A 23,985-nucleotide genomic window follows, 5' to 3' on the forward strand; every position below is an offset into this window, starting at 1 on the left:
CAGCAAAGCCTAAAGCAGGTTGGCTGATGGATATCTGGGAAAATGAGTCTTGTCCAAGCCAGTCCCGGGTCTTGTTCCTTCTTGAGCTCTCAGGTCTGGCTGCTGGAAGGGACTGAGCTGTCCTGGCAGTGTTTGGAGGCCAATAAGCAATTTGATTTAATCCCAGGTGGCTTCTGTTAGGAGAAGAATTAGCTCTATAAAAAATCAATGCTGCTCATTTCAGGAATAGACAGAAAGGAGGAAAGGAATAAAATCCTCGCTGGAGACAATGTGGGGATGGTGGTGAGCAGTGCCTGGCACAGGGGAGGCAGGGACAGGCCCCCTGCCATCCTGTGGGGCAGCTGGGCTTCCCATTCCAAAATCCATTGCCAAGCCATTGGGAGAGGACTGGGAAGAGGAATCTGAAGTTGGAAGATATGGAAACAGCCTCTTGAGAAGCTCAGTCTCTGTGGCTGATCTGAGGGAAGATCATGGAATGGTTTGGGTTGGAAGGGACCTTAAAGCCCATCCAGTCCCACCCCTGCCATGGGCAGGGACACCTCCCACTAGCCCAGGTTGCTCCAACCTGGCCTTGGGCACTTCCAGGGATCCAGGGGCAGCCACAGCTTCTCTGGGCAACCTGTGCCAGGGCCTCCCCACCCTCACAGGGAAGGACTTCTCCCCAGTATCCAACCTAAATTTCTCCTTTTTTATTTTGAAGCCACTTCCCTTGAAGATGGGAAAGTGGAAGAGATTCCTGGCACCAATAATCCTTAATGCAGGAGAAATAAGGCAAAGAGAGTGGTTGTGGGGGAGAAAAGTGGCTTTTATCCCTAAAGGTGATTAACCATGGCCAGAAATTCCCTGTGGGTGTGGTGGCCTTTCCCTGCTGCCTGTGACCAGCACCTGCCCTGGGCTTGATGTCACACTGAGAGCCAGGGGACAGCAGGGCCATCCCCACATGGTGACAGTGGCAGAGGCTGGGAGGTACCCAGGGTTGTGCATCCCAGTGAACTGGTTGATTTTGCTGGTGGGTCAATGAACACCTTGGCCACGCTCCTCGTGGTGTTGTTTATTCCCAGGCTCAGAGCCCAGGGGTTGCTCTCCCTGCCCGGAGGCCCCAGTGGCTCCCACCACTTTTCCCCTCTGCAGTGGAGCTGTTGGTTCCTCTCTCCACAGTTACTCCAGTGAGAAATCACAGGGAGAGCCTGGAGGGGCTGAATAATTGAGCAGGGAGAGAGATTTGGGCTCAACCAGCTCAAAGCCTATTAGGGAGAAACTCAATTCCTGATGGGATTGATCCCACATCCCTCTCTGGGACTTGGGCCTGGGGTACTGCCAGCCCTGCACCCACCCTGCTGCACCCACGGGGTGGGCTGTGGCTGTTGGGAGGATGCTGGGAATGAATTCCAGGAAAACACATCCTCACAGCCTTGTGCTGATGCTCCAGGGCTGGGAAAGGGCTTTATATCCCTTTATATCCCACAGCCCTGGAGCATCATCCCTGGGAACAGGGTCCTGCTGGCATCACAGGGCTGGAGAACCCTTGGGATGCTCCAGCCACTGCCTGGGGATGTGGAAAGGGGAGAAGTTGAGCAGGAACACAGCATGGATGGAAGACCCACAAATCCCTCATGTCCCAGGTGTCCCAACAGCCCCTCCAGCACTGGCCATGAGATGCAGGTTGTTGTGTATCCATGGTGAGTGGGCAGCTTCCAACCCCTCATCCCAGCCCTCCAGGCTTTATCCCCATCCCTCATCCTCCCTGGATGCTCTGGGATGTCCTTGCCCCCATCCCAGCCAGGAGCCAGGGGCAGCTTGGCTGGAAGTGATGGAACATTGTGGGTTGAACGGGGTGAAAACATCCTTCCCGAACGCCAGGGGATGCTTGGAGCAGCAGAGGGGCTCAGGATGGCCCCCTTGGCACTGGGTTTTTTTCCTTTCCCTCCATTTGAAAGCAGCTATTTGTTTCAATTTTCAAAGTGTGTACGTAATGGGCTGGGAAACTTGAAAGGCAGAGTTGGCAGGGAGCAGACCCAGCCGTGTTTAAACAGGACATTAAACCCCCAGAGGTTTATTAATAAGATTAATAACAGCTCCCATGTGCTGGGCTGGGGGATTTCATCCCCCCTTTGGGTTTCTCTCTGCGGCAGAAGGAGATCTGGGGGAGAAAAAAATCAGTTGCCCAAATGCTGCTTTGTCTCTGCCCCCAGAGGGGAGCAGAGGGGCTGGATGTGCCCCCAGATGGGAGCAGAGGGGCTGGATGTGCCCCCAGACGGGAGCAGAGGGGCTGGATGTGCCCCCAGACAGGAGCAGAGGGGCTGGATGTGCCCCCAGACGGGAGCAGAGGGGCTGGATGTGCCCCCAGACAGGAGCAGAGGGGCTGGATGTGCCCCCAGATGAGAGCAGAGGGGCTGGATGTGCCCCCAGACGGGAGCAGAGGGGCTGGATGTACCCCCAGCCATCCCTCATCCCAATGTGATCTCACAGGGGCGTGTTTTCCTTATTATTTAATAGGGATTTTTCCAGCTGCTCGTCCCTGGCAGGAGGTGCCAGGAGGAACCCCTGTGCAGTGATGGTTCCCCCTTCCCCATCGGGCAGCTGGGAGCCCACAGGGAGTCTGGGGGCTTGGGGTGAGTGTTCAGGGGGCTCAGCATGTCCCTGGTAGTGCTGGGGGTGACACCTTAAAAGCCAGAAAATATATATAATATAGATTTTAAGGCACCAAGGGGTTTAGGAAGGGGGGGATGCAGGAGGGCTGGATTTGGGGGCACATCCCCCAGCTGCCCAAAACCAGGGAGTAAACACAAGTGTCTGGGGGGCCTATGGTGAATCCAGCTGTGTCCCCCCAAAGCCAGTGAGACCCCCAAGCTGACCCTAACCCTAACCCTTTCCCACCATAGCTGTGTGTCCTGGGAACACTGGGAATGTGGCACCAGGGATGCAGAGGAGGTGGAGCAGAGAGGCTTTGCTTCCCCTGCTCTCTCACCGGGGAAAAAAAGTCTGAAACCTTTGGTGGATGGGACTGGGGAAACCAAAGGGCTGGGAATGGCCTGGCTCTGTCCCAGTCTGGGGCTCAGGGGTTGCAGGGAGCCTTGGAGATGTCACTGGGATGGTGCCTCTCCTCTGGGCACCCCTGTGCCATCCCACAGGGACACCCAGGTACAAAACTTAGCTGGGAAACGTCCCAGGGAAGAGGAGGAAGCTCAGGGTGGGAGCAGAGGGTGGGAGTGTGCGATGCTCCAGTTGGAGTGGAGTTGGGTCATCCTGGAGGATGCTCAGGGTGATCCTGGAGGATGCTCAGGGTGATCCTGGAGGATGCTCAGGGTGATCCTGGAGGGTGCTCAGGGTGATCCTGGAGGGTGCTCAGGGTGATCCTGGAGGATGCTCAGGGTGATCCTGGAGGATGCTCAGGGTGATCCTGGAGGGTGCTCAGGGTGATCCTGGAGGGTGCTCAGGGTGATCCTGGAGGATGCTCAGGGTGATCCTGGAGGATGCTCAGGGTGATCCTGGAGGGTGCTCAGGGAGTGGAGGGTGCTTGAGGTGAGTAGGGAGGATGGTTGGAATGGGAACAGAGGACACTCAGGGTCAGAGTGGAGGATGCTTTGGAGTCAGAGTGGAGTGTTTGGGTGAGCAGGGAGGATGGTTGGGATGGGAACTGAGGTGAGTGTGGAGGGTGCTCAGGGTCAGAGTGAAGGGTGCTCCGGGTGAGCGTGGAGGCTGCCTGGAGTGGGAGTGGAGGATGCCTGGGATGCTGAGGTTAATGGGAGCCCCTGGGAAAACCTGTCTGTGCTCCAGTTCTGTGCAGGAACAGCTCAGATTAATGGGGGGCCTCAGCCAGAGCCTGGCAATGTCACGCTGAGAGTCCTTGTCCCATCCCCTGGGCTCTCTCCTGTCACATCCCCCCTCCTCCTCAGCCTCGCTGGACCCCAGGAGCAGTGGAAGGCCGGGCAGTGTGGGGATGGCCATGCCTTGAGCCATCCCCCAGCCCTGGGAAGGGGCTCAGGACACACCCTGGGGATGCAGCAGCTTTGCATGAACCCTTTGCGGGCTCAGGATTGTATTTTCTCTACTTTTCCCTCCCCTGTCTTGGCTCAGGAACCGGCCCTGTCTCCCTCACCCGCCCCGGGGACCCACCGTCTCCATCTGTGCCTGGGGCACCCCTCAGCCCTTGGCCCCTGCTGGCCCCTCCTCTGCTGCCACTTCCAGCCCCTCCCCGGCCGGTTGCCAATTCCCCTCCCAGTTCCCCTCGGCAGCTGCCGGGAATCTCGGTGGAAACCATCCTTCCATCCTTCCCCGGCCCCTTTCTGGAGCATCTGGCGCTGCTTTCCCTCGGCTCGGGGAGGGGGGACACAGCGAGAGCCCTGTGATGGGCACGGGGGTGGCACAGGGCTGTGTGGGGACCCCTGGCATGGCCACAGGGCAGTTTGGGGGGTCTGAGGGTCCTGTTTGCTCCCCAGGGCAGGGGGGGGCACAGGGTTTTGCTGGAGGGTGGCACGTGTGTGTCTCAGTGGTGGCATCCCCCTGGCACGGCAGTGTGGCCACGGGGAGGGCTGTGGGCAGCCCTGTGGTTGAGATACCAAGGCCAGGCTTTTTTGGGACATCCTGGGGACGATGTTTTGTGGCTGGGACCGGGTGTGGAGCTCTCAGGGAGTGGGGCTGGGAATGGCTCTGCCTCAGTAACTGACCCAGTTTGGGGCTCAGGGGTTGCAGGGAGCCTCGGGGGTGTCACTGGGATGGTGCCTCTCTGCTCTGGGCACCCCTGTGCCATCCCACAGGGACACCCAGGCACAGAGCCCCGGTTGGGAAATGTCCCAGGGAAGAGGAGGAAGCTCAGGATGAGAGCAGAGAGTGCTTGGGGTGGGAGTGGGAGATGCTCCAGTTGGAGTGGAGGGTGCTGGGTTGTCCTCGAGGATGCTCAGTGGGTATCAGGGGTGCTTGGGGTGATCCTGGAGGGTGCTCAGAGAGTGGAGCTCAGGGTTGGGGTCCCTGTGCCCAGCCCAGCTGTTCCTCCCACCCCTCTGGCTCTGCCCTGGGCGCAGTCACACCCCCTCACACTCTGCTCCAGGGATATCCCCCCATTTCCCCTGGGAGTGACAGGGAGCAGAGTCTGGAAGGACGGGGAATTATCACAGGATCAGAGCTGAGACCTGTTTGATTTCCTCCTGGGAATTCACGTCATGTCTGGGACTCGGTGGCTCCGAGGATTCCGTGTGGCAGCAGCAGCAGCCCGGCGCTGTTGTGACCCACTCCATGAACACCAACCTGTCAGTACAAGTTTCATTTATATATTTTTACTCTTTTTGCCCCCCTGAAGGTCAGCAGTTGTGGGTGAGGGCCTGTGGAGGGGGCAGGACCCCCCCATCCCTTTCAGTGTGGGGCCGAGGAAATCCCTGTCCCATCCCTGTCCCATCCCTGTCCCATCTCTGTCCCATCTCTGTCCTCCCATCCCTGTCCCATCCCTCTCCCATCCCTGTCCCATCTCTGTCCTCCCATCCCTGTCCCATCTCCAGGGCCACCAACCCTCACTGGGCTGCATCCCACCTGGATTTCAGGCAGCCCCTCCCAGGGCTGCTGCCCCCTAAACCCATCCCGGGTCTGATCTTGGGGCCAGCCAGGGTGCTGCCAGTGCTGGAAAATTTGGGGTGTCTGCCTGGGGCTCTGGTGGGTGTCAGGGGGTGTCTTTAGGGACACCCTCGCGCATTTTGGGCTGGTTTACACCCCATCAGGTGCAGGTTCACCCCATCATCCCATGAGCACTCTCACCACACCGTCCAGGAGGTGGGTGCACCCCAGGAGGGGTTGGGATTTCCACTTCGAAATTTAGGGGGAAGACTCAGTCCAGCAGCACCCACGGCCTGGACACAGGACTGATGCTCCCACCGCCCTTTTGGGCTCCCCCATGGGTCCCTAAATTGGAAATGGGGCTCTGGATCTCTCCCCATGTCCCCCTGCCCCATCCATGGGGGGGATGCTGACCCCACTAATGACCCTGACCCCATTAACGACCCTGTCCCCTGACTCTCAGCAGCCCCAGGCCCTAATTATTTTTAATCCAGCCCCCCTAGGAAGGAGCTGAGTGGTGTCTGGGTCGGGGTCCCGTGGGGAGGTGGCACTTCCCAGACAAAGCAAACCCAGGCCTAACAAAGGGCCTTGAATTATACATGGGGAGTGGGCTCGGCAATTAGCGCTGCCCTCGTTAGCGGGGTCCGAGCGGGGTTGGTCTCCCCCACCCTGCACGGGAGGGGAGGGAGCAGGGGGTCACAGGGACAACCCCACAGCCCCATTTCCCATGGTTTGGGGCCCACAGGGGACCCCAGGAGGTGGTGGGAGCATCATTCCTGTGTCCACATCACGTTCCATCCCGGGAGACCCCAGTGCCGTGTCCGTGGGCGCTGCTGGGTTGGGTTTTCCCCAAATCTTTTGATGTGGAAATCCTCATCCCCCCCTGTGGGTGCATCCATAGGGGGATGGCGTGGGGCAGCTGGGAAAACCATCCCATGCGGTTAAAATGGGATGGTGGAAAAAGCGGGGAAAAACAGGTTTTGAGGGAAAAATTCCATGTGGTTACGGTGGAAAAAATACCAGGTTTTGGAGGAAAAATCCCAGTTTCCCTGCAGTGGGGCTGGCCCTGATGGCAGTGGGATGGGCTCTCATCCCTGTTGGATTAGGGGGCTGTGCCAGGCGGGTTTTGCTGCAGGGTTTGGGATGCTTGGGGTGCTCAGCCGTGACCCATCCCAACATCCCGGGGTCACGTCCCGTCGTTAAAGGAGGCGGCGGAGCAGGGATGGATCCACCCCCACACAACAAAGGGGCTGGCAAATCCCAACCCCTCAAACCCCTCCTGGAGGCAGAGGGGATAAAGGGAGGATGCAGTAATGAATGAAAGTGATTTTTATGGCTGTTTAAGGAGCCCCTAATGAGCTCCTGGCCCTGGCAGCTGCCGATCCCTGTGGTTCAGAACCCGCCGGAGGCCACGGCACACACGGCTCGGGATCAACGGGAAAGGGATCGATGGGATCAGTGGGAAAGGGAGAGCTGGGATCAAAGCAAAGGGATAGTTCAGGATCAACAGCAGAGGGGTCACTGGGATCAACAGAGAAGGGATCAGTGGGATCAACAGGCAAAAGGGTCATTGGGATCAACAGGCAAAGGAATAGTCAGGATCAACAGCAAAGCGATGGCATCAACAGCAAAGGGATCATTGGGATCAACAGTAAAGGGATTGTTGGGATCAACAGAAAAGACATAGTCAAGATCAATAGCAAAGGGATCCTTGGGATCAAGAGGCAAAGGAAAAGTCAGGAATCAACAGCAGAGGGACAGCTGGGGTCAATAGCAAAGGGATGGTTGGGATCAACAGCAAAGGGATGGTTGGGATCAACAGCAAAGGGATGGTTGGGATCAACAGCAAAGGGATGGTTGGGATCAACAGCAAAGGGATGGTTGGGATCAACAGCAAAGGGATGGTTGGGATCAACAGCAAAGGGATGGTTGGGATCAACAGCAAAGGGATGGTTGGGATCAACAGCAAAGGGATGGTTGGGATCAACAGCAAAGGGATGGTTGGGATCAACACAAAAGAGATAGTTGGGATCAGCAGCAAAAAGGTCACTGTGACCAGCAGTAAAGGGATCATAAGAATCAACAAAGGGATTGTTGGGATCGACAGCAAATGGATAGTTGGGATCAATAGCAAAGGGATAGTTGGGATCAACAGCAAATTGATCACTGGGATCAACAGCAAAGGGATCCTTGGGATCAACAGCAAAGGAATCATTGGGATTGACAGCAAATGGATCCTTGGGATCAACAGAAAAAGGATTGTGAGGATCAACAGCGAAGGGTGGTCGGGATCAACAGCGACGGGATCGGAGGGATCAGCAGCAGTGAGGGACACATCCAGCCAGGGGGAGACCCCTGAACCCTCCAGGTTCCATTATTCAGTGGAAAAATAAGAACGAGCCCCCAGTTCCACAGGAACTCCTGGCCCACGGGGGTGGGAGCAGGCAGTGGGAAGCAATGCCCGTCACCGGGAGCCGTGGGTGCCTGTGGATTGTGGAATTACCCCGAGGAGAGGGAAACCCACTGGGGTTATCCTCTAAATCCCTTTTGTGCCGCCAGCCACCTCCTCCCCGGGCAGCTGAACCTCCTAAACCTGCGTCTCAGCGTGGTTTTATCCTTCCTTTTAAGCCTAAAAAACCCGGATAAACTCTGGAAGAAGCACCCACACCGTCCGGGCTGGGCGGGTGCACACCGTCCCCCACGGGGGACCACCTCCAGATGTCCCCTTCATCCCTCCAGCACGCAGGAGCAACCCCTCCTCCTCCTCCTCCTCCTCCTCCTCCTCAACAGCTCCTACCCTCCCGTAAAAATCAATATTTTGGGAGGCACGGCGCTGTTTCGCCTCCCCACCGGCTGCCGCCGGCTGCTCCTTTCGCGGCGACTCCGCTCCCGGGGATTATTTTTGCTCCCCGGCTCATTAACGGGGTTGTTACCAGGCAGATTTCCTCACCCGATTTTCTCCTTCCCAGCCCGCGGGCCGTGGGAGGAGGGAATGCCGGTTTCCATAGCGATGCGCTTGGCTTTAATCAGTGTTTCTTCCCTGGGAGAATTGATTACGGGAAAGTGTCACTAAATAAGTCAGTAAATTGGACTTTTTATATACATATATATATATACATATATTCATTTTTTTTTCCTCCCCTCTATCGGATTATATTAACGGTGTCTTTGAGATTTGGGGAAAATTACCTCCTGCTCTTCACAGATGGGGGGATAAAGGACTGAACCGGGAAAATTAGCATGGAAATTGCCTGAGGCTTAATCCCTGTCCACAGGGCTCAGCCACCCCAGGCTGGGGGTGATCCAGGACCCATCCTGGCCCCTCCTCGTGTGCTTTTGGAAATTTTTTGGCAACCAGGTTGTCCTGCTCCTCTGCTTTCCAGTTGCTCAAAGCTGCTTTCCCCAGCTCCCCATCCGTGGCTGGTCCTGGCCTTTGTCTGTGTTTCATCCCCAAAATTTGTTATTTAGGGGGTCAGATTCCTGAGTCTCTCCTGGTTTCCCATCTCATTCACTCTACCTGTGCACTCACCAAGGTTTAATCCCAAGATTCCCAAATTTAAGCCCCAAATCCCCCATTTTTAAGCCTTAAATGCCCCAAATTTAAGCCCAAGATCTCCCAAATTTAAGCTCCAAATCCATCAGACCTTAGACCGAGATCCCCAAATTCAAGACTCCAAACCTCCAGATTTAGGCACAAACTCTCCCAAATCTAAGTCAAAGATCCCAGAACTCAAGCCTTGGCTACCCCAGACCTAAGCCAAAGATCCCCAGAATTTAAGCCCAAGACCTCTTAAATTTAAGCCCAAGTTTTCCCAGATCTGGGCCCAAGATCTCCCAGGTTCAAACCCGCATTCCCCCACATTAAACCCACAAACCCACAGATTTAAGCCCAGGATCTCCCAAATTTAAGCCAAAGATCCCCCAGATTTAAGCACCAAATTCCCCAAATTTAAGCCCAAGATTTTCCAGATTGAAGCTCCCAAACTGGCCTGGATCCAGCCCCCTCCATGTGCTGCTGGCTCCATCCCCTCCCTCATCCCGTGGATGGGAGGACCAGGGGTGGGTGGGGTCCCTGTGGGAGGTGGGAATGTCCCTTTGTCACTGTGTCCCAGGAGCTGCTCTCTGGGTCAGGGATGTGGCTCCCCTTGGAAGCTCCAGACTCCCAGGAGAACCCCCAAGCAATTCCCCATCCACTTGGGAGGGTTTTTAAAGGATTTTTGCTCCATTTCAGTTAATTCTCCCCTCCCAGTGTCCATGTGTTAACGGGCTCTGCTGGGAGGCTCCGTTGGGATGAGGAACTGTGGCTCGTGGGACCCCTGGATCAATCCCAGTTTTCTTTATCCAGCTGTTGATTTGGAGGGGAATGTCCCAGGGGATGGTTGGGATGGGTTGGAGGCAGCAAGTGCCTGGTGGGTTCAGGGATCCAGTGCTGGAGCAGGAAAGGGGTTTGTTTGCTGTGGGGTGGGATGGATGGGATGGGATTGAGGGTTATGATGGATGGGGTGGGTTGGGATGGGTAGGATGCACAGGATGGATGAAATGGGATGAGATTGAGGGATATGATGGATGGGATGGGATAGGATGAATGGGACAGGATGGGTGAAATGGGATGAGATTGAGGGATATGATGGGTGGGGTGGGATAGGATGGATTGAATGCATGGGATGAATAGGTTGGATGGAATGGGATTGATGGATGGGATGGATGGAATGTGTGAATGGGATTGGGATGGGATGGGATTGAATACATAGGAGGGATGGGATGCATAGGTTGAATTGAATGGGATTGATGGATGGGATGTGTGGATGGACCAGGTGAATGGGATTGGGATGGGACACAATACATAGGAGGGGTGGGATGGGGTGGGAGGGGAGGGGAGGGGTGGGGAAGGGAGGGGAGAGGATGGATGATGAGTTGGATGGGCTGTGGTGGATGGAATGTATGGAATACACCGGATGGATGGGATGGGATGGATGGGATACATTAGATAGATGGAATGGGATTGCTGGATGGAATGCCTAGGATGGATGACATGATATGGGATGGGGTGGGATGGATAAAATAGATGGAATGGGATAGGATGGATGGATGGATGGGTTTGGAGCAGCTCCCAGCCCGGTGTCCTCAAGGCACAGCCTTTCTCCAGGGTTAGAGCTTCTGCTCTTCTCCCATCCCTTGTGCCTCAGTTTCCCTGTTGGACCTCCTCCCATGGAGCTGCTCACCCTGACCAGGAGAGCAAATGCTCCTGGCATGGTGCTGAGCAGGAATCAGCCCATTTTCCAGGAAAACTGAGGCACAGGAGTGCAGGATCAGCCCCTCAGCCGTCACTGGTGACCTCAACCTCGCTGGAACAGTGTCCCACTGTGGTCACAGCCCCGTGACTCAGCTTCCCCTCCCTGGCAGGTCCCTCCTCAGGCACCTCAGCTGTCCCTGGAGCACATTCCCATCCCAGGGACACTCCTGGCACCCCCTCACCCCATCCCACCAGTGCCACCACCCCGTGTCCTCCCCCCGAGGTGCCCCAAGGTCACGGCAAGGTCAGGCCGGGGGGATGCAGAGCACAGGATTACCGGGCTCATCCCAGCTGCCTTCTGCAGCAATTCCCAAGGGGATGGAGCAATTCCCCGCCGGAAAATAAAGCCTGTTGTGCAGGATTGCATTGCTCCAGAGGCAGCCTCGGATGGGCAGGCAGGGAATTGAGCTGCTTCGATTGCCTCGGCTCTCCCGGGGCGGGGAAAAGTTTCCTGGCTGGGAGGCAAGAGGAAGAAAAGAGTCTCACGGCAGCATTTACAGACCGGTGCAGGAAAGAGCTGGGATGTTGCAGGAAAGCCCAGTAGATGCAATGTTGTTTCAGAGTCAAGTAGGTGTAATATTGTATCAGTGAGACATCGGTTAAACCGGCCTGTTCCCAGGGAATTTGTGATGGTTTGGGGGGAAAAAAAGTGCTGTCAAAATTCCTGGGGGTCCTTGCCGGGACATCAGAGCTGTCGGGAGACAAATCCACCCAAACCCCACATTTTGGGGAGCTGACAGGGCTCAGGGCTTAGTCTTAGTCAGGTAAATCAGGAGGAGCACCCTCCTGAGGCAGGGATCGTCCAGAGGGGTTGATGGAACATCCTTTTCCATGTGGGAACAACCACAGCTCCAGGTTTTGGTGTTCCCAGCACTTGGGAAGGTTTTGTGCCTCAGTTTCCCTCCCCTGTGGCAGAGCCAGAATCAGAGAGGCTGGGTTTAGTCTGCTACATTTAGGGGATTATATATTATTATTATTATTATTATTATTATTATTATTATTATTATTTTGTTGTTGCCATTAGACACCCCAAGGCTGCACTTCCCGCCCTCCTTGATGGAACTCTCAGGGATGGATGGAGCCAGCAGCACGGATCTGGGAGCAGGGCTTGGAGAGGATCCATCCCTATGGGTCTCCTGGGGGCCCAGGGGGTGGGAAGCACCCAGGGGTGCAGCCCATGGAGCAGTTTTCCAGCAGGGACAGGGGTGCAGTGTCTAGACAAGCACATCCAGCCGGGGCTGCGTTCCCATGGCAACGCTGCCAGATGCAGGGGAATCAAATAAATAACTGGGAATGAGGGGGAAATAAAACAGGCGGGAGGAAGGAAAGCCATCAGATGGGTGCTGGGAAGCTGTGGTGAGGGACCCACACCCCCCAGATCTCTGCCTGTGCCCCCCCTTCAGCCACACCCGGAGATCTGGGCTGTTCCAGCCCTGTGTTGGAAGCTCCTACATCTGAGGGGTAAAAAAGGGGCAGCACAGAGGCCCCAAAAACTGTGGCATGCACAAGGGGTTGCACCAGCTGGGGGAGGACCCGATTTGTGCCTCTCTCACCCCACTTTTGCTCATGGTTTGAACTGGAGTTCAGTCCTGGGGCATTTTCCCAAGCAGGGGCTGCATCCTGCTCACCCCCACCCAGCACCGCGGAGCAGCTGAGGCTCCGGCGCCTTTAATTTCTTTTCCTCCGTGATTTTATGAAGGTTTTTGCAGTCGGAAGTAGGTCAAGAACTTGTTTCCAAGTCATTAAATAGAGTCCCTGGGTTCACAGCGGTGTTTGCACCTTCTTAATAGCCAATATCTCTCTCTGCTCATTTAAATCGCAGCCGACTCCCCTCCGCGGGGCTGGAGCTGCAGGATGGAGGTGCCTCCAACGGCTCCCGGGGCTCCCCACGGGCAGGAGAAGGCGCTGGCAGAGCCCAAATCAGCCAAACTGCCTCAAAAGGAGAGGTTCTGGGGGGGGGTTTGAGCCTGCCAGAGCCTCAGGGTGGGGATGTCCCTGGGGCTGGGGCACGATGTGGCCGGAGCTCCATCCGCTGCAGGGACACCCAGAATATCCCTTATGGATCCTGGATCCTGCTGGCAGCCAGATCCCGCCCTGCAGCTCTGCCCAGGGGGGTTTTCTCCCTGAACTCCAACATTTTTTTCTGCCAAAACTCCTCGAAAATGAGCGGTTCTGCCCCAAACCCTCGGGAGGGGCTCGGCGGCTCTCGCAGCGCCTTTGGCCGCAGGACGCGGGGAATAAAGACCCCAAATCTCTTCGAAAAGCAGCGAAATGAAAAGCTAAATCCCTGGCGAGCCTCGGGCATATGGTGAGCGGGAGGAAATCACCCAGCGCAGGATAATGACCCGGCAGGGGGTGAGGGCCCGGCCCGCAGGGGAAGGGCGGGGGCTGAGCTCAGCCCGACGCGCAGATGCTGCTGCGGGGATGGAAAGCAGCGGGGAACTGGGAGGGAACTGGGAGCATCATCCAGCCTTCTGCCTGCTCCATCGTCCTGCCCACCATCACCAGGTGAATGTCAGGGCTTTGCAGTTTTAGGGAGGGTGTTTTCTGCAGGGAAGATCCTTTTTTCTTTTTCTTTTTTTTTTTTCCCGGGATGGAATCTCTCTTCCGTCTATTTTTTTTTTCCTCTTTCTGGGAAAAAAACAAAAAGGGGAATATCTCCTGCTCCGTGGTGTGGTGAAGGGCCTTGGAGAGGTGATGGGCAGGTTTGCTCCTGCCTGCAAATGTCAGAGCCACGTCCCGGGGAGTTACAGTTTCTGTGGTGGGGAAAAAAGATCCCCTAAAAATCCCCTTTTCCGCATTCCCTGTCGCCAGGGGAGATTCTGGCACCTGGGGGCACTGTCCAGTACCAGCACAGATGGGGTATGAAGGGACTGAGAGCAGCTCTGCCAAGAAGTTGGGGGTTGGTGGATGAAAACCTGGACGTGCCCTGGCCATGGGCACTGACAGCCCAGAAAACCCCCTGCCCTGGGCTGATCCCCCAGCGTGGGCAGCAGGGAGGGGGGATTCTGCCCCTCTGCCCCCTCAGGTGAGACCCCCCTGCAGAGCTGCCCCAGCCCTGGGGAACAACAGCACAAGGACGTGGAGCTGCTGGAGAGAGTCCAGAGGAGGCCCCGGAGATGCTCCAGGGCTGGAGCCCCTCTGCTCTGGAGCCAGGCTGGGAGAGCTGGGGGGGTTCCCCTGGAGAGGAGAAGGCTCCAGGAAGAGCTGAGAGCCCCTTGCAGGGCCTAAAGGGGCTCCAGGAGAGCTGGAGAGGGACTGGGGACAAGGGATGGAGGGACAGGACACAGGGAATGGCTTCCCACTGCCAGAGGGCAGGGAGAGATGGGATGTTGGGAAGGAATTGTTGTGTGTGAGGGTGGGGAGGCCCTGGCCCAGGTTGCTTAGAGAAGCTGTGGCTGCCCCTGGATCCCTGGAAGTGTCCAAGGCCAGGTTGGAGCAACCTTGGCTAGTGGAAGGTGTCCCTGCTCATGGCAGGGGGTGGAATGGGATGGACTTTGAGGGTTCCTCCAACCCAAACCACTCTGGGATTCTCTGATTCCAAGAGAGCAGAAGTGGGAGCTGCTGGGCAGGTTCCTGGGATAGCACTGCAGAGTGTCCAAGGGGCTGGGTCAGGGATGCTCATCCCAGGGCCCAGCACTGCCCACCCAGGTTCCACGAGGGATGTCCACCCTCAACACATCAAATGGGATGGCCAAGGTGCTCCCTGGTGTCTGTGCAACCCTCCTGGCACAGCCAGAGTGGGATTCAGCTCTCCCAGCCTTGTCATGGGGATTAAGGAGGACTGGGAAAACTGCCTGGATTAATGGGGTGGATCTGCAGAAGGTGAAGGTACCACAACCAAGGGGTGATTTGGGGACAAGTGAGCTCCTTCCCACTTGAAAAATCCCATTTTCCTCCAGCCCTGCCCTGAGCTGAGGCCCACAGCTCCTGTCCCCAGGGGCAGCCCCCATGTCCCCTCCTGCCTCAGCCTCCCCAGGGACTGTCACAGGTTCGATTTCCTGCTGAAACCCAAATCCTTGCAGGCAGCACTTTGGGATGAGCAGGAGCAGGATCCCACCCCCAGCTCATGGATGTGATTTGCTGCTGCAAAGGGAACTTTTGGGGCCGATCGATGAACAAGAGAGTGTTTAATTAAGAGGGAGCCCTAAAACTCATTGCATTGATCAGCTGCAGGTTTATCTTAATTAGCAGTGGGATGGAGTGTCTGGATCCCGGCCCTGCACCCACAGGAGCTGCAGTGGGAGCTGGGAGGGGAGAACGGGGTCTTAATGAGGGTGGGGGTGCAATTAGCAGGGGGAACCCCCCTCCCAGGAGGAGGGCAGCCTGGGGGGGATGCTCTGAGCTCCACAAGGCCCTTAGGTTTGGGGGAATTGGATGCTGCTGATCCCCAGTTTGCTGGGAAGCGTCCTGAGATGCCTCTTGCTGTGTTTGGGGTGACACTGAACCCCAGAGCCAGAGCCTCTGTCACCAAACGACTGGTGGTGGCTGCACACAGAGCTGGGGTGTCTTGACATTCCCTTGGGGACACTTCATCCCCAGAAGATCAGTGAGGATGCTCCAGGCACTGGACCAGCCCAGGGAGCTCAGCTTGGAGCAAGGCAGGAGCATCACTGAGCTGAGGGTTCTCTCTCCCTCCCGTGCAGGGATCATCAGACCTGGACCCCTCTCTCCCTGTTGGTTGTACCTCAGTTTTCCCACTCAGGAAGCAGCTCCTGAGCTGCGGGGGTGCCCTGGGGATGCCCTGGGGATGTCCTTGGGATGCCCTGGGGATGCCCTTGGGATGCCTTGGGGATGTCCTTGGGATACCCTGGGGATGTCCTTGGGATGCCTTGGGCTGTGGCAGGAGGTGAGAGCCGGGGAGCTGCAGCCTCACTGCCTCTGTGCTCTGTCTTCTTGGGGGGAATAAGCTGGAATAACACACCCACAGGGCACTGTGTGACCTGCCAGGGGGGTCCAGCAGAGTTTTCAGTGCAATCAGCAGCCCCTACTCACCCATGGGAAAAACATGGGGTTTGCCTCTAACTTTGCTTCTCCTTGGAGTGAAGAAGGATTTGGTTCCACCAGGCTCTTCCCAGCTCCTTCTCCTTCAGCCTGGCCTGGCCTGACAGGCTGGAATTAAGGAGCTGCACGGGTGCAAAGTCATCACTCCAGCTCTGTGGAATGCTCCCAGAGGCTCTTCCCAGCCCCATCCCTCAGCTTGGAGCACCTCCCGTGCCCAAAGCTCCCCTCCAGCTCCCGCTAAGCAGCTCTGTCAACAGCCCCCAGATCGATGGGTGGCTGCAAAGCCCCGAGCGCGGCTCTCCCTGCGTCATTTATTATTTACATTCCTCAATTTAAAAGATTTACAGCCCGGTTGTGAGTATTTCCAGAGGCTGTTTCCTCGGAGAGTTTAAACAGCGTGGAAGTGAATTAAGCCTCAGTGCAAACAGCCTTGTCCCAGCTCCACAGATCCAGGGGCTCCCTGGGTTCTGCTGCTCCACGGCTTCGTGGCCCCTTTAATGGAAACCAGGGACATCCTATCCCAGGGATAGGGTTGGGAATGGGACACCACGGTCCCGGGCTGGAGCTGGGCTAAACTAGGTGTTAAATAGAGCCCTCACAAAGCCAATTCAACGGGCACGTGGTGTTTTATGGGTGGGGAGACTGAGGTGGTTGCACATCCAGAGACCACAGGGGGACATCCCAAAGTGGGAAAAGAAGCATCAGGGGGGGTTGGAGTTGTTGATTTCCCTGTGCTTCCCGTACCAAGGAAGTGGGTTCTGTGCGTTTCGTGTTTTAATAGTTGCAACTAATGTTTATAAAGAGCTTGTTATTTGCATTTTCAGCACTTTAAAGAAGTTTGGAGCACGTGGTCTGTCCTCGTGGAACACTCAGGGAAGCACTTTTGCCACCTCATTTATTCCCTCCTGTTATTGGGACACGTGGAATGGGGCTGGGCAGGAGGGATGATGCCTGGGAACCCCCACAGGAGCTCCAGGGAGCACTGGGATGGGGCTTCCCTACACCCAGATTGCTGCTGGGGAACGGAGGGGGGATGTAAAGCCCGTTTTCTCCTGCAGACTTGAGGATAAACTGTCCCCCTTTCTAAGGGAGGATGAGCTGTGTGGCACCAGGAGGGGACACTGAGGCACAGGGAGGTGGGGAGGGCCCTGGAGCTCACAGGGGTTATTGTTGTTGTTATTATTATTATTATTATTATTATTATTGAATAATTAATAGCCATTAATAATCTGGGGCATCTCAAGGAGTGGTGGGACAGCGGTGGGCTGTCAGCAAGAGAAATGGAGAGAGGATTTGGGATTGCAAGGCTGCTGCAGACACACCTCCCCTCCAAGGGGGCTGGGTCAGGGATGCTCATCCCAGGGCCCAGCACTGCCCACCCAGGTTCCACGAGGGATGTCCACCCTCAACACATCAAATGGGATGGCCAAGGTGCTCCCTGGTGTCTGTGCAACCCTCCTGGCACAGCCAGAGCAGGATTCAGCTCTCCCAGCCTTGTCATGGAGATTAGAAAGGACTGGGAAAACTACCTGGATTAATGGGGTGGATCTGCAGAAGGTGCCACAACCAAGGGGTGATTTGGGGACAGGTGAGCTCCTTCCCACTTGAAACTGGTGCCAGCACCTTGGAAAAATCCCATTTCCTCCAGCCCTGCACCCCCCTCCTGCCCGGGCACCCTCAGGGATTGCAGTGTCCCAGCACCCTGAACTTCTCTGAAAGTTGTTACAAACTTCTCTAAAATTCAATGGTCTCATCCAATCTCCATTTTTTAACTTAAAACCACTGTTGAATGCCCCGGTGCTCCCACCCTGCCTTTGCTCCCACCTTTCTTGGAGATAATCCTGTAATTAAGGGCAACAGAGAGAGCAGTCAACAAGTGCTGGGATAAAGGGTGGATCTCCCCAGATCCCACAGTGTGGGATCAGCCGAAGCACATCGTTGTTTATGGATTAAAAATGGTGAGGGCAATCAAAGCAGCAGTCCTTGGGAAGGCAGGTGAGGATGGGCAGAAAATCACCTGCAAAATACCCGGGATGGGCAGAAAACCACCTGCAAAGTACCCGTGACCAGAGCAGGAGGTTTTTCCCTTGACAAACCCCTTCCTGAGAGTGATTTCAGCCCTGAGGAGTGGGGAAACTGAGGCCCAGAGGATGCTGGCAGGGTGACCAGCTGACACCTCCTTGCTTTCCCCTCCTCAGCTCCAAACGTTCCCAATAACCCTGTCGCCGGCCGATGCATCACTCAGACACTTCAGCCTCTTGCAACTAATTATCCGTGGGATTCCCCATCCATTTCCAGCTGCTCTTTGCCTTCAGCATCCCAGGAGCTGCCGTGGTGACCGATGTCCTGCTCTAATCCCTGCTCCCCCCCTGCTCTCCCGCAGGTCGCGGCGCTGGAGAGGCAGATCTTTGATTTCCTGGGATACCAGTGGGCCCCGATCCTGGCAAATTTTTTACACATCATGGCCGTTATTTTGGGCATTTTTGGGACCATCCAGTACAGATCCAGATACCTCATGATGGTAGGTACTGCTGTGGGTGCCCGGGTGCAGCATCATCCCCCTTGGAATGGCTCCGGTTCCCTCCTGGATTGCTTGGAACAGAATGTCTGGAGAAGTGGCTTCCCACTAGCAGAGGGCAGGGTTATGGGATATTGGGGAGGAATTGTTGGCTGTGAGGGTGGGGAGGCCCTGGCCCAGGTTGCCCAGAGAAGCTGTGGCTGCCCCTGGAACCCTGGAAGAGTCAAAGGCCAGGTTGGAGCAACCTGGGCTAATGGGAGGTGTCCCTGCCCATGGCAGGGGTGGAACTGGGTGATCTTCCACTCCTCTTCCAACCCAAACCATGGAGTGATCCTATGATCCAACCCCAGATCCCTGCACAGAATCAGAGAATGTTAAAGACCTTAAAGACCATCTTTGAATTGAACTCCTGATCCTTGAGGTTCAACCAGCAACCTCGGGCCCCTGTGCCCTGCAGGGGTCTATCCCAAGGGATGGGGTGCAGCAGGAGGGATGCAGGGGGTGGGGCAGGGGTCCCTGACGGTGTCTCCCCGCAGTACGCGGTGTGGCTGGTGCTGTGGGTCGGCTGGAACGCCTTCATCATCTGCTTCTACCTGGAGGTCGGGCGCTTGTCACAGGTAACCCCCCCCCAGCTGCCTCCTCATCCTCCCCACAGCCTTCCCTCCCTCTTCCCACCCTTCCTGCTCTCCTGCCCTTCCCCTCTTCCTTCCCTGCTCCCTGTCTCTCCCTCAGAAGGGACACAGAGGCTGTGGGTGCCCCCAGCCTGGCAGCAAAGCACCCACCCGTGTGCTGGGGGTGCCTCTCCAGAGGGTCCCATGGGATGGGAGGGACAGACAGACAGTGCAGACCAAGGTGGCAGCAGGTGCCCCTTTCCCAGTGTGCCAGTGAGGAGATAAAGTGGAGAAGGAACACAAAGAACAGGGATGAGCAATGACAGGAAAGTTTGGGGCAGAGTCACTCGAATCTGGGGAGGGCAGTGAGTGGAAAGAGGAGACCCCCCTGCTGTACACACCCAATTTACAGGGTAAATTGGGTACACACCCAATTTACAGGGTCTTCTGGAACTCCAGGAGCTCCACTCAGCCCTGGAGTCCCCAGCAGTGGCTGGACATCATTAATGGCTTTGGGAAGTCAGCTGGTGGTGATGGGGTGAGCATGTGACTGGGTTATGCCTTTCCTTGTCCTTCCACCCCACCCTGGGCTGTTAAATCACAGCTTTTACACGAAAAAGAGCAGAACTTCACCCAGGGATAGTGCAGCAGCAGATGGTTTGAGCACCCTCAGCCCATGGCTGAGGTAACTGCCAAGCTGTGCCCTGCTCTGCCATCCCATCCCCAGCTCTGAGGATGTTGTTCCCTGTTTGGGGCATCACAGAGGGCACGGGACAACCACTGCCAAAGCAGGGAGAGCACTCCTGGGGGGCCTCCGTGGCTGAGACCATCTTCCCAGGCTGCTCTGGGTCATTTGAGGCTCTTTAAGGAGCTGAAGTGCTGGATGTGAGCAGCAGGCACGGAGGATGGGTGGGGGAGGATGTGGTGGAAATCCCCAGTCTCCATCACTCTGTGATGCCAGAACACCCCCTGGTCCTGCTTCCAGCACCTGAACCCACGTCCTTCAGCTTCACACACCCCAACCCACTCTCTTGCTATTTTTTTCCACACCCACCAGCAAAAGTCTTTTCATCCCAGATTGGTGATTTCCTACAAGGGATGCTCAGCAGGTTCCCCATCCCCCAGATCCGAGGGCTGCGGGTGCAGAAGGGGACTGGGAGGAGCCTCCCTGGGCTGGGGGCTCACCCAGAGGCACCAGGGGGACTCTCCCTGGGGTGGAGGCTCATCCAGCTGGGCAATGAGGCCCCTCCATGGGGTGGGAAAGGACAGGAAGGGGGTGGGGATTAGCCCTGCAGCCCTGCCTTGCAGCAGGGGGGTCCTGCTCGCCCACTGACACCTCAGAGCTGCAGTGGAGAGGACACAGGGAGAGCTCCAAAGCTTGTAAGGGGGTAACAAGGAGGGGACGTGTGTGGGGGACCCTCACAAGGCTCTGTGGGGATGGGAGTGAAGGGGTGGCATCCCAAAACCCTAAGGGAAGAAGCAGGGGTTGCCCTGCATCCCTGGAGCATGCTAGGGGGGTGGTCCCATGGTCCTGTCTCTCGGGGCACTGGATGTGACCAGCAGCACCACAAGCAGCTGCTTCCCAAGTTGCCCCACTGGTGACCACTCTGTGCCATCCTCGTGTCACCTGGACCAGATGGTCCATGCCAGCAGCACGGCAGGAAGCCACAAACCCCTTGGACACTGGTTGCAGGTCAGGGAGACGCCCTGCTCTGTGTTCACGTGGCCCCACAGAGCACCCTTGGGTTGGAAAAACCCCTTTTTCTGTCCAACCCTCCTGCAAAGAGGCTCAGCTCCACAGCCTGTGCCTCCTCCTCCTCCTGCAGGACCGAGACTTCATCATGACCTTCAATACCTCACTGCACCGCTCGTGGTGGATGGAGAACGGGCCGGGCTGCCTGGTGACCCCCGTGCTCAACTCCAACCTGGCGCCCGAGGACCACCACGTCATCACGGTCAGCGGCTGCCTGCTGGACTACCAGTACATCGAGGTGGTGAGCAGTGCCACGCAGATATTCCTGGCGGTAAGGGCACCCCTCCCTCGTCCTTCATCCCAAATTGTGGCTGAGAGAGCAGGAGTGGCGGGGTCGGGGTGGGCAGAGTCACCCTGCTCTGGCCGGAGATGTCCCAGTGTGTTGTCACCCCTCAGGGTGTTTGATGTTCTCTCCAAGGGTGGTGTCCCCAGGGCTGGGGAGGGAGGAGCAGACAGAGCCCATGCCAGCAGCACCCAGGGGTGTTACCCATCCCAAAATCTGGGGGGCTGTGGGCTGGGTGCTGCAGGAACCTGGGAGTTCTCAGTGTAACACACCCAGATGTGTGCTCACAGTTCTCAGTGTAACACACCCAGACGTGTGCTCACAGTCCTCAGTGTAACACACCCAGATGTGTGCTCACAGTTCTCAGTGTAACACACCCAGATGTGTGCTCACAGTTCTCAGTGTAACACACCCAGATGTGTGCTCACAGTTCTCAGTGTAACACACCCAGACGTGTGCTCACAGTTCTCAGTGTAACACACCCAGACGTGTGCTCACAGTTCTCAGTGTAACACACCCAGACGTGCTGCTCACCGGAGAGGGAGGGTCCCCCCTTCCTGGGGGCTGTGTCATCCCATGGGAAAGCAGGAGTGGGACATACCTGGATGCAAAACTCCCTGAGAGCCTTGGGAGGCTGCAAGAAAATGAAGCTTTAAAGGGAGGTGGGGTTCAGAGCAGCTGCACCCACCAAAGGGGTGCCCAGTGCTGCCATCCCAGTTGGGTGCCAGCCTGTCCCCCCTTAGATCCCTGTGACCCCAGGACATCTGAAACATCCAACCTCCTGCATCCCAAAGCAGCACCCCGACCCACTGGAGATGGGCTCTGGCTCAGGATGTTCCCAGTGCCCCCAGTACACCCCAGACATCCCCCTCACAGCACCCAGCTCTGTCCCCCACCAACACCCTCTGGTTGTGTCGTCCATCACCCCCATAACCAGCTTCTCCCTGCCCTCTCTGTCTCCCCAGCTCTTTGGGTTTGTCTACGCCTGCTACGTCAGCAAAGTGTTCCTGGAGGAGGAAGACAGCTGTAAGTGCTTGGGCTGTGGGTTTGTGTGGGGCTGAGCTGCACAACAGCCTCGGCTGATGCCATCCTGGGCTTTTCCAGGGTGGCAGCTCTGGCTGGGGCAGTGATGGCTGGGTTGCAGGCAGGGTCAGGAATCCCACTGGTTGGGGTTTTTGCCTCATAGTTCCATCCCTGGTGCAGCAGATGTGCTGGGGTGTGATGTGCCACCCTGTGCCACCAGCACAGCCTCGAGGAGGTGCTGCACCCCAGGAGGAGGGGGACAGGGACAGGGAGCCCAGAGCTGCTGCATCACAGCACTCACAGCCCTTGGGTGCAGGAACAGGACTGGTTCCATCCAACGTGGGATCAGGCTTCATTCCTGCACTAAGAGGCTGAGGTGGTCCCAGTCCTGTCCCTTGTCCCCACACCAGCACCACTGCACTGCATCCAGCTCCTGTGGAATTCGGGGTGCTCACCCCTGTGTGCAGCAGCTCAGGGTTTGGATTTGGGGTCAGCATTGCTCTCACTGCTCCCCCCAACCCAAATTCAGAGCTTCTCCCCCAGGACAGAGCATCTCCCACAGAGCAGAGCCTCTCCCAGGACAAAGCATCTCCCCTGGGCTGGAGCATCTCCCCCAGGTCCCTGGTCTCAGCAGCAGCAGGGAGTGTCACCCTGTGGTGTGAGAGCCACCTCCACACCCTGAAAAATTCCCAGTGAATGCTCCTCATGCAGCTCCAGCCCCGTGGGAATGTGGGAGAACCTTTCTCCCTGCTCACACCCCCAGAACCAGCCACCACCTTCCTCCTCCCTGACAACCACGGGGGACTGGGGACAATGAGCTGGGAATACCGTGTGTCCCCAGCCAGCATCCACACAGCCCCCCCCCTGTTGCTTTTTCACCCCAAAACAGGTGGAAAACCAGCAATTTAAGCCAAGTTCCAGGGTAACTTCTATCCAACCTGTGTTGTTCTTCCCGGTCTGAGCACGACCCCACAAACATCCCGACCCCAGTTAACCGGGTGGCCGAGGCTGTGGCCATCCAAGTGCATTAAGAGCTCATCTGCCACTAATTAATTCCTGCCAGCTGGCAGATCTCAGCAGCCCCACCGCAGGCAGGGATGTTCCACATGGCAAAGCCACCCAGATGCGCTTGGGATCAAGTTTCTTTCCCGGGATCAACACTGGGATCAGCACCCCATGAGTGCCACGGACCCACGAGTGGTCCCAGCCCAGACCTGAGGGTTCCAGGTCGCAGCATCCCCGTGTTTCCCCCCCCCCCTTTGGTAACCAGAAAAGCAAAATCTCCATGTGAAAGTGGCTATTCCCTGTGGGAATAAGGTGTTTCCATACCCATGGAGCCAGCAAAGGAGTTTATGCACCAGCAGTGGCTCCAGAGCGTGTTTGCATTCAAACAAACTCCTGCATTCAACACACTTTTAATATTAATGCTGCTGCAGCCCAGGATGCAAATGCATCTTTTTAATGGAATATCTTATTAGGTTTGGAAATGGATGGATGGCATCAAAACTGGAAGCTGGCTGAATATTAATTGGGGAAGATAAATACTCCAGGAGGGGTGGGGTCCCCCGTGAGCTCCCTGCTCTTGGACACCCGCGTGTGAACCCACCCCCAGCACAGCTCCGTGTTTTGTTATTCCGGGGGGGATGGGCTGTGCTGCGAGTCCTGGAAAGGCTGGATCCCCCTTTTCTGGTGCCCATCCCTGTGCCAGTGGCAGGGCTCAGGTCTGGGGACACTTGGGTGGTCATGGGAGAAGTCGGGGCACCCCCGGACACCAAGTGCTCGCAGTGCTGGGCTCTGACACTGTCCCTGCCCCGGGGCTCCTCGGGCCGGGGATGGGCTTTGGATGGGGATGAGCCGCAGGGCCGGGAATCTCGGCAGTGAAAGCTGATCTATTGTGTCTGCAATTCCCATAAGTGACAGCCTTAAACGAGCCGTAATTCCCCCATAATTCTCCTT

The 23,985-nt window shown here is 56.8% G+C and overlaps 1 protein-coding gene across 1 annotated transcript in view; it reads left to right on the forward strand.

Annotated features, from left to right (window-relative positions):
* NKAIN1 (sodium/potassium transporting ATPase interacting 1) overlaps positions 1-23,985 on the forward strand; it is a 34,975-nt gene that overhangs the window by 4,990 nt on the left and 6,000 nt on the right. The window contains exons 2-5 of the mRNA XM_032709999.1: positions 18,225-18,362; positions 18,896-18,976; positions 20,797-20,994; positions 21,972-22,032. Of these exons, the coding sequence (XP_032565890.1) occupies positions 18,225-18,362; positions 18,896-18,976; positions 20,797-20,994; positions 21,972-22,032 (478 nt within the window). The remainder of the gene's footprint in view (positions 1-18,224; positions 18,363-18,895; positions 18,977-20,796; positions 20,995-21,971; positions 22,033-23,985) is intronic.

This window comes from Chiroxiphia lanceolata, chromosome 24, assembly GCF_009829145.1.
Source record: "Chiroxiphia lanceolata isolate bChiLan1 chromosome 24, bChiLan1.pri, whole genome shotgun sequence".
Taxonomy (NCBI): Eukaryota; Metazoa; Chordata; class Aves; order Passeriformes; family Pipridae; genus Chiroxiphia; species Chiroxiphia lanceolata.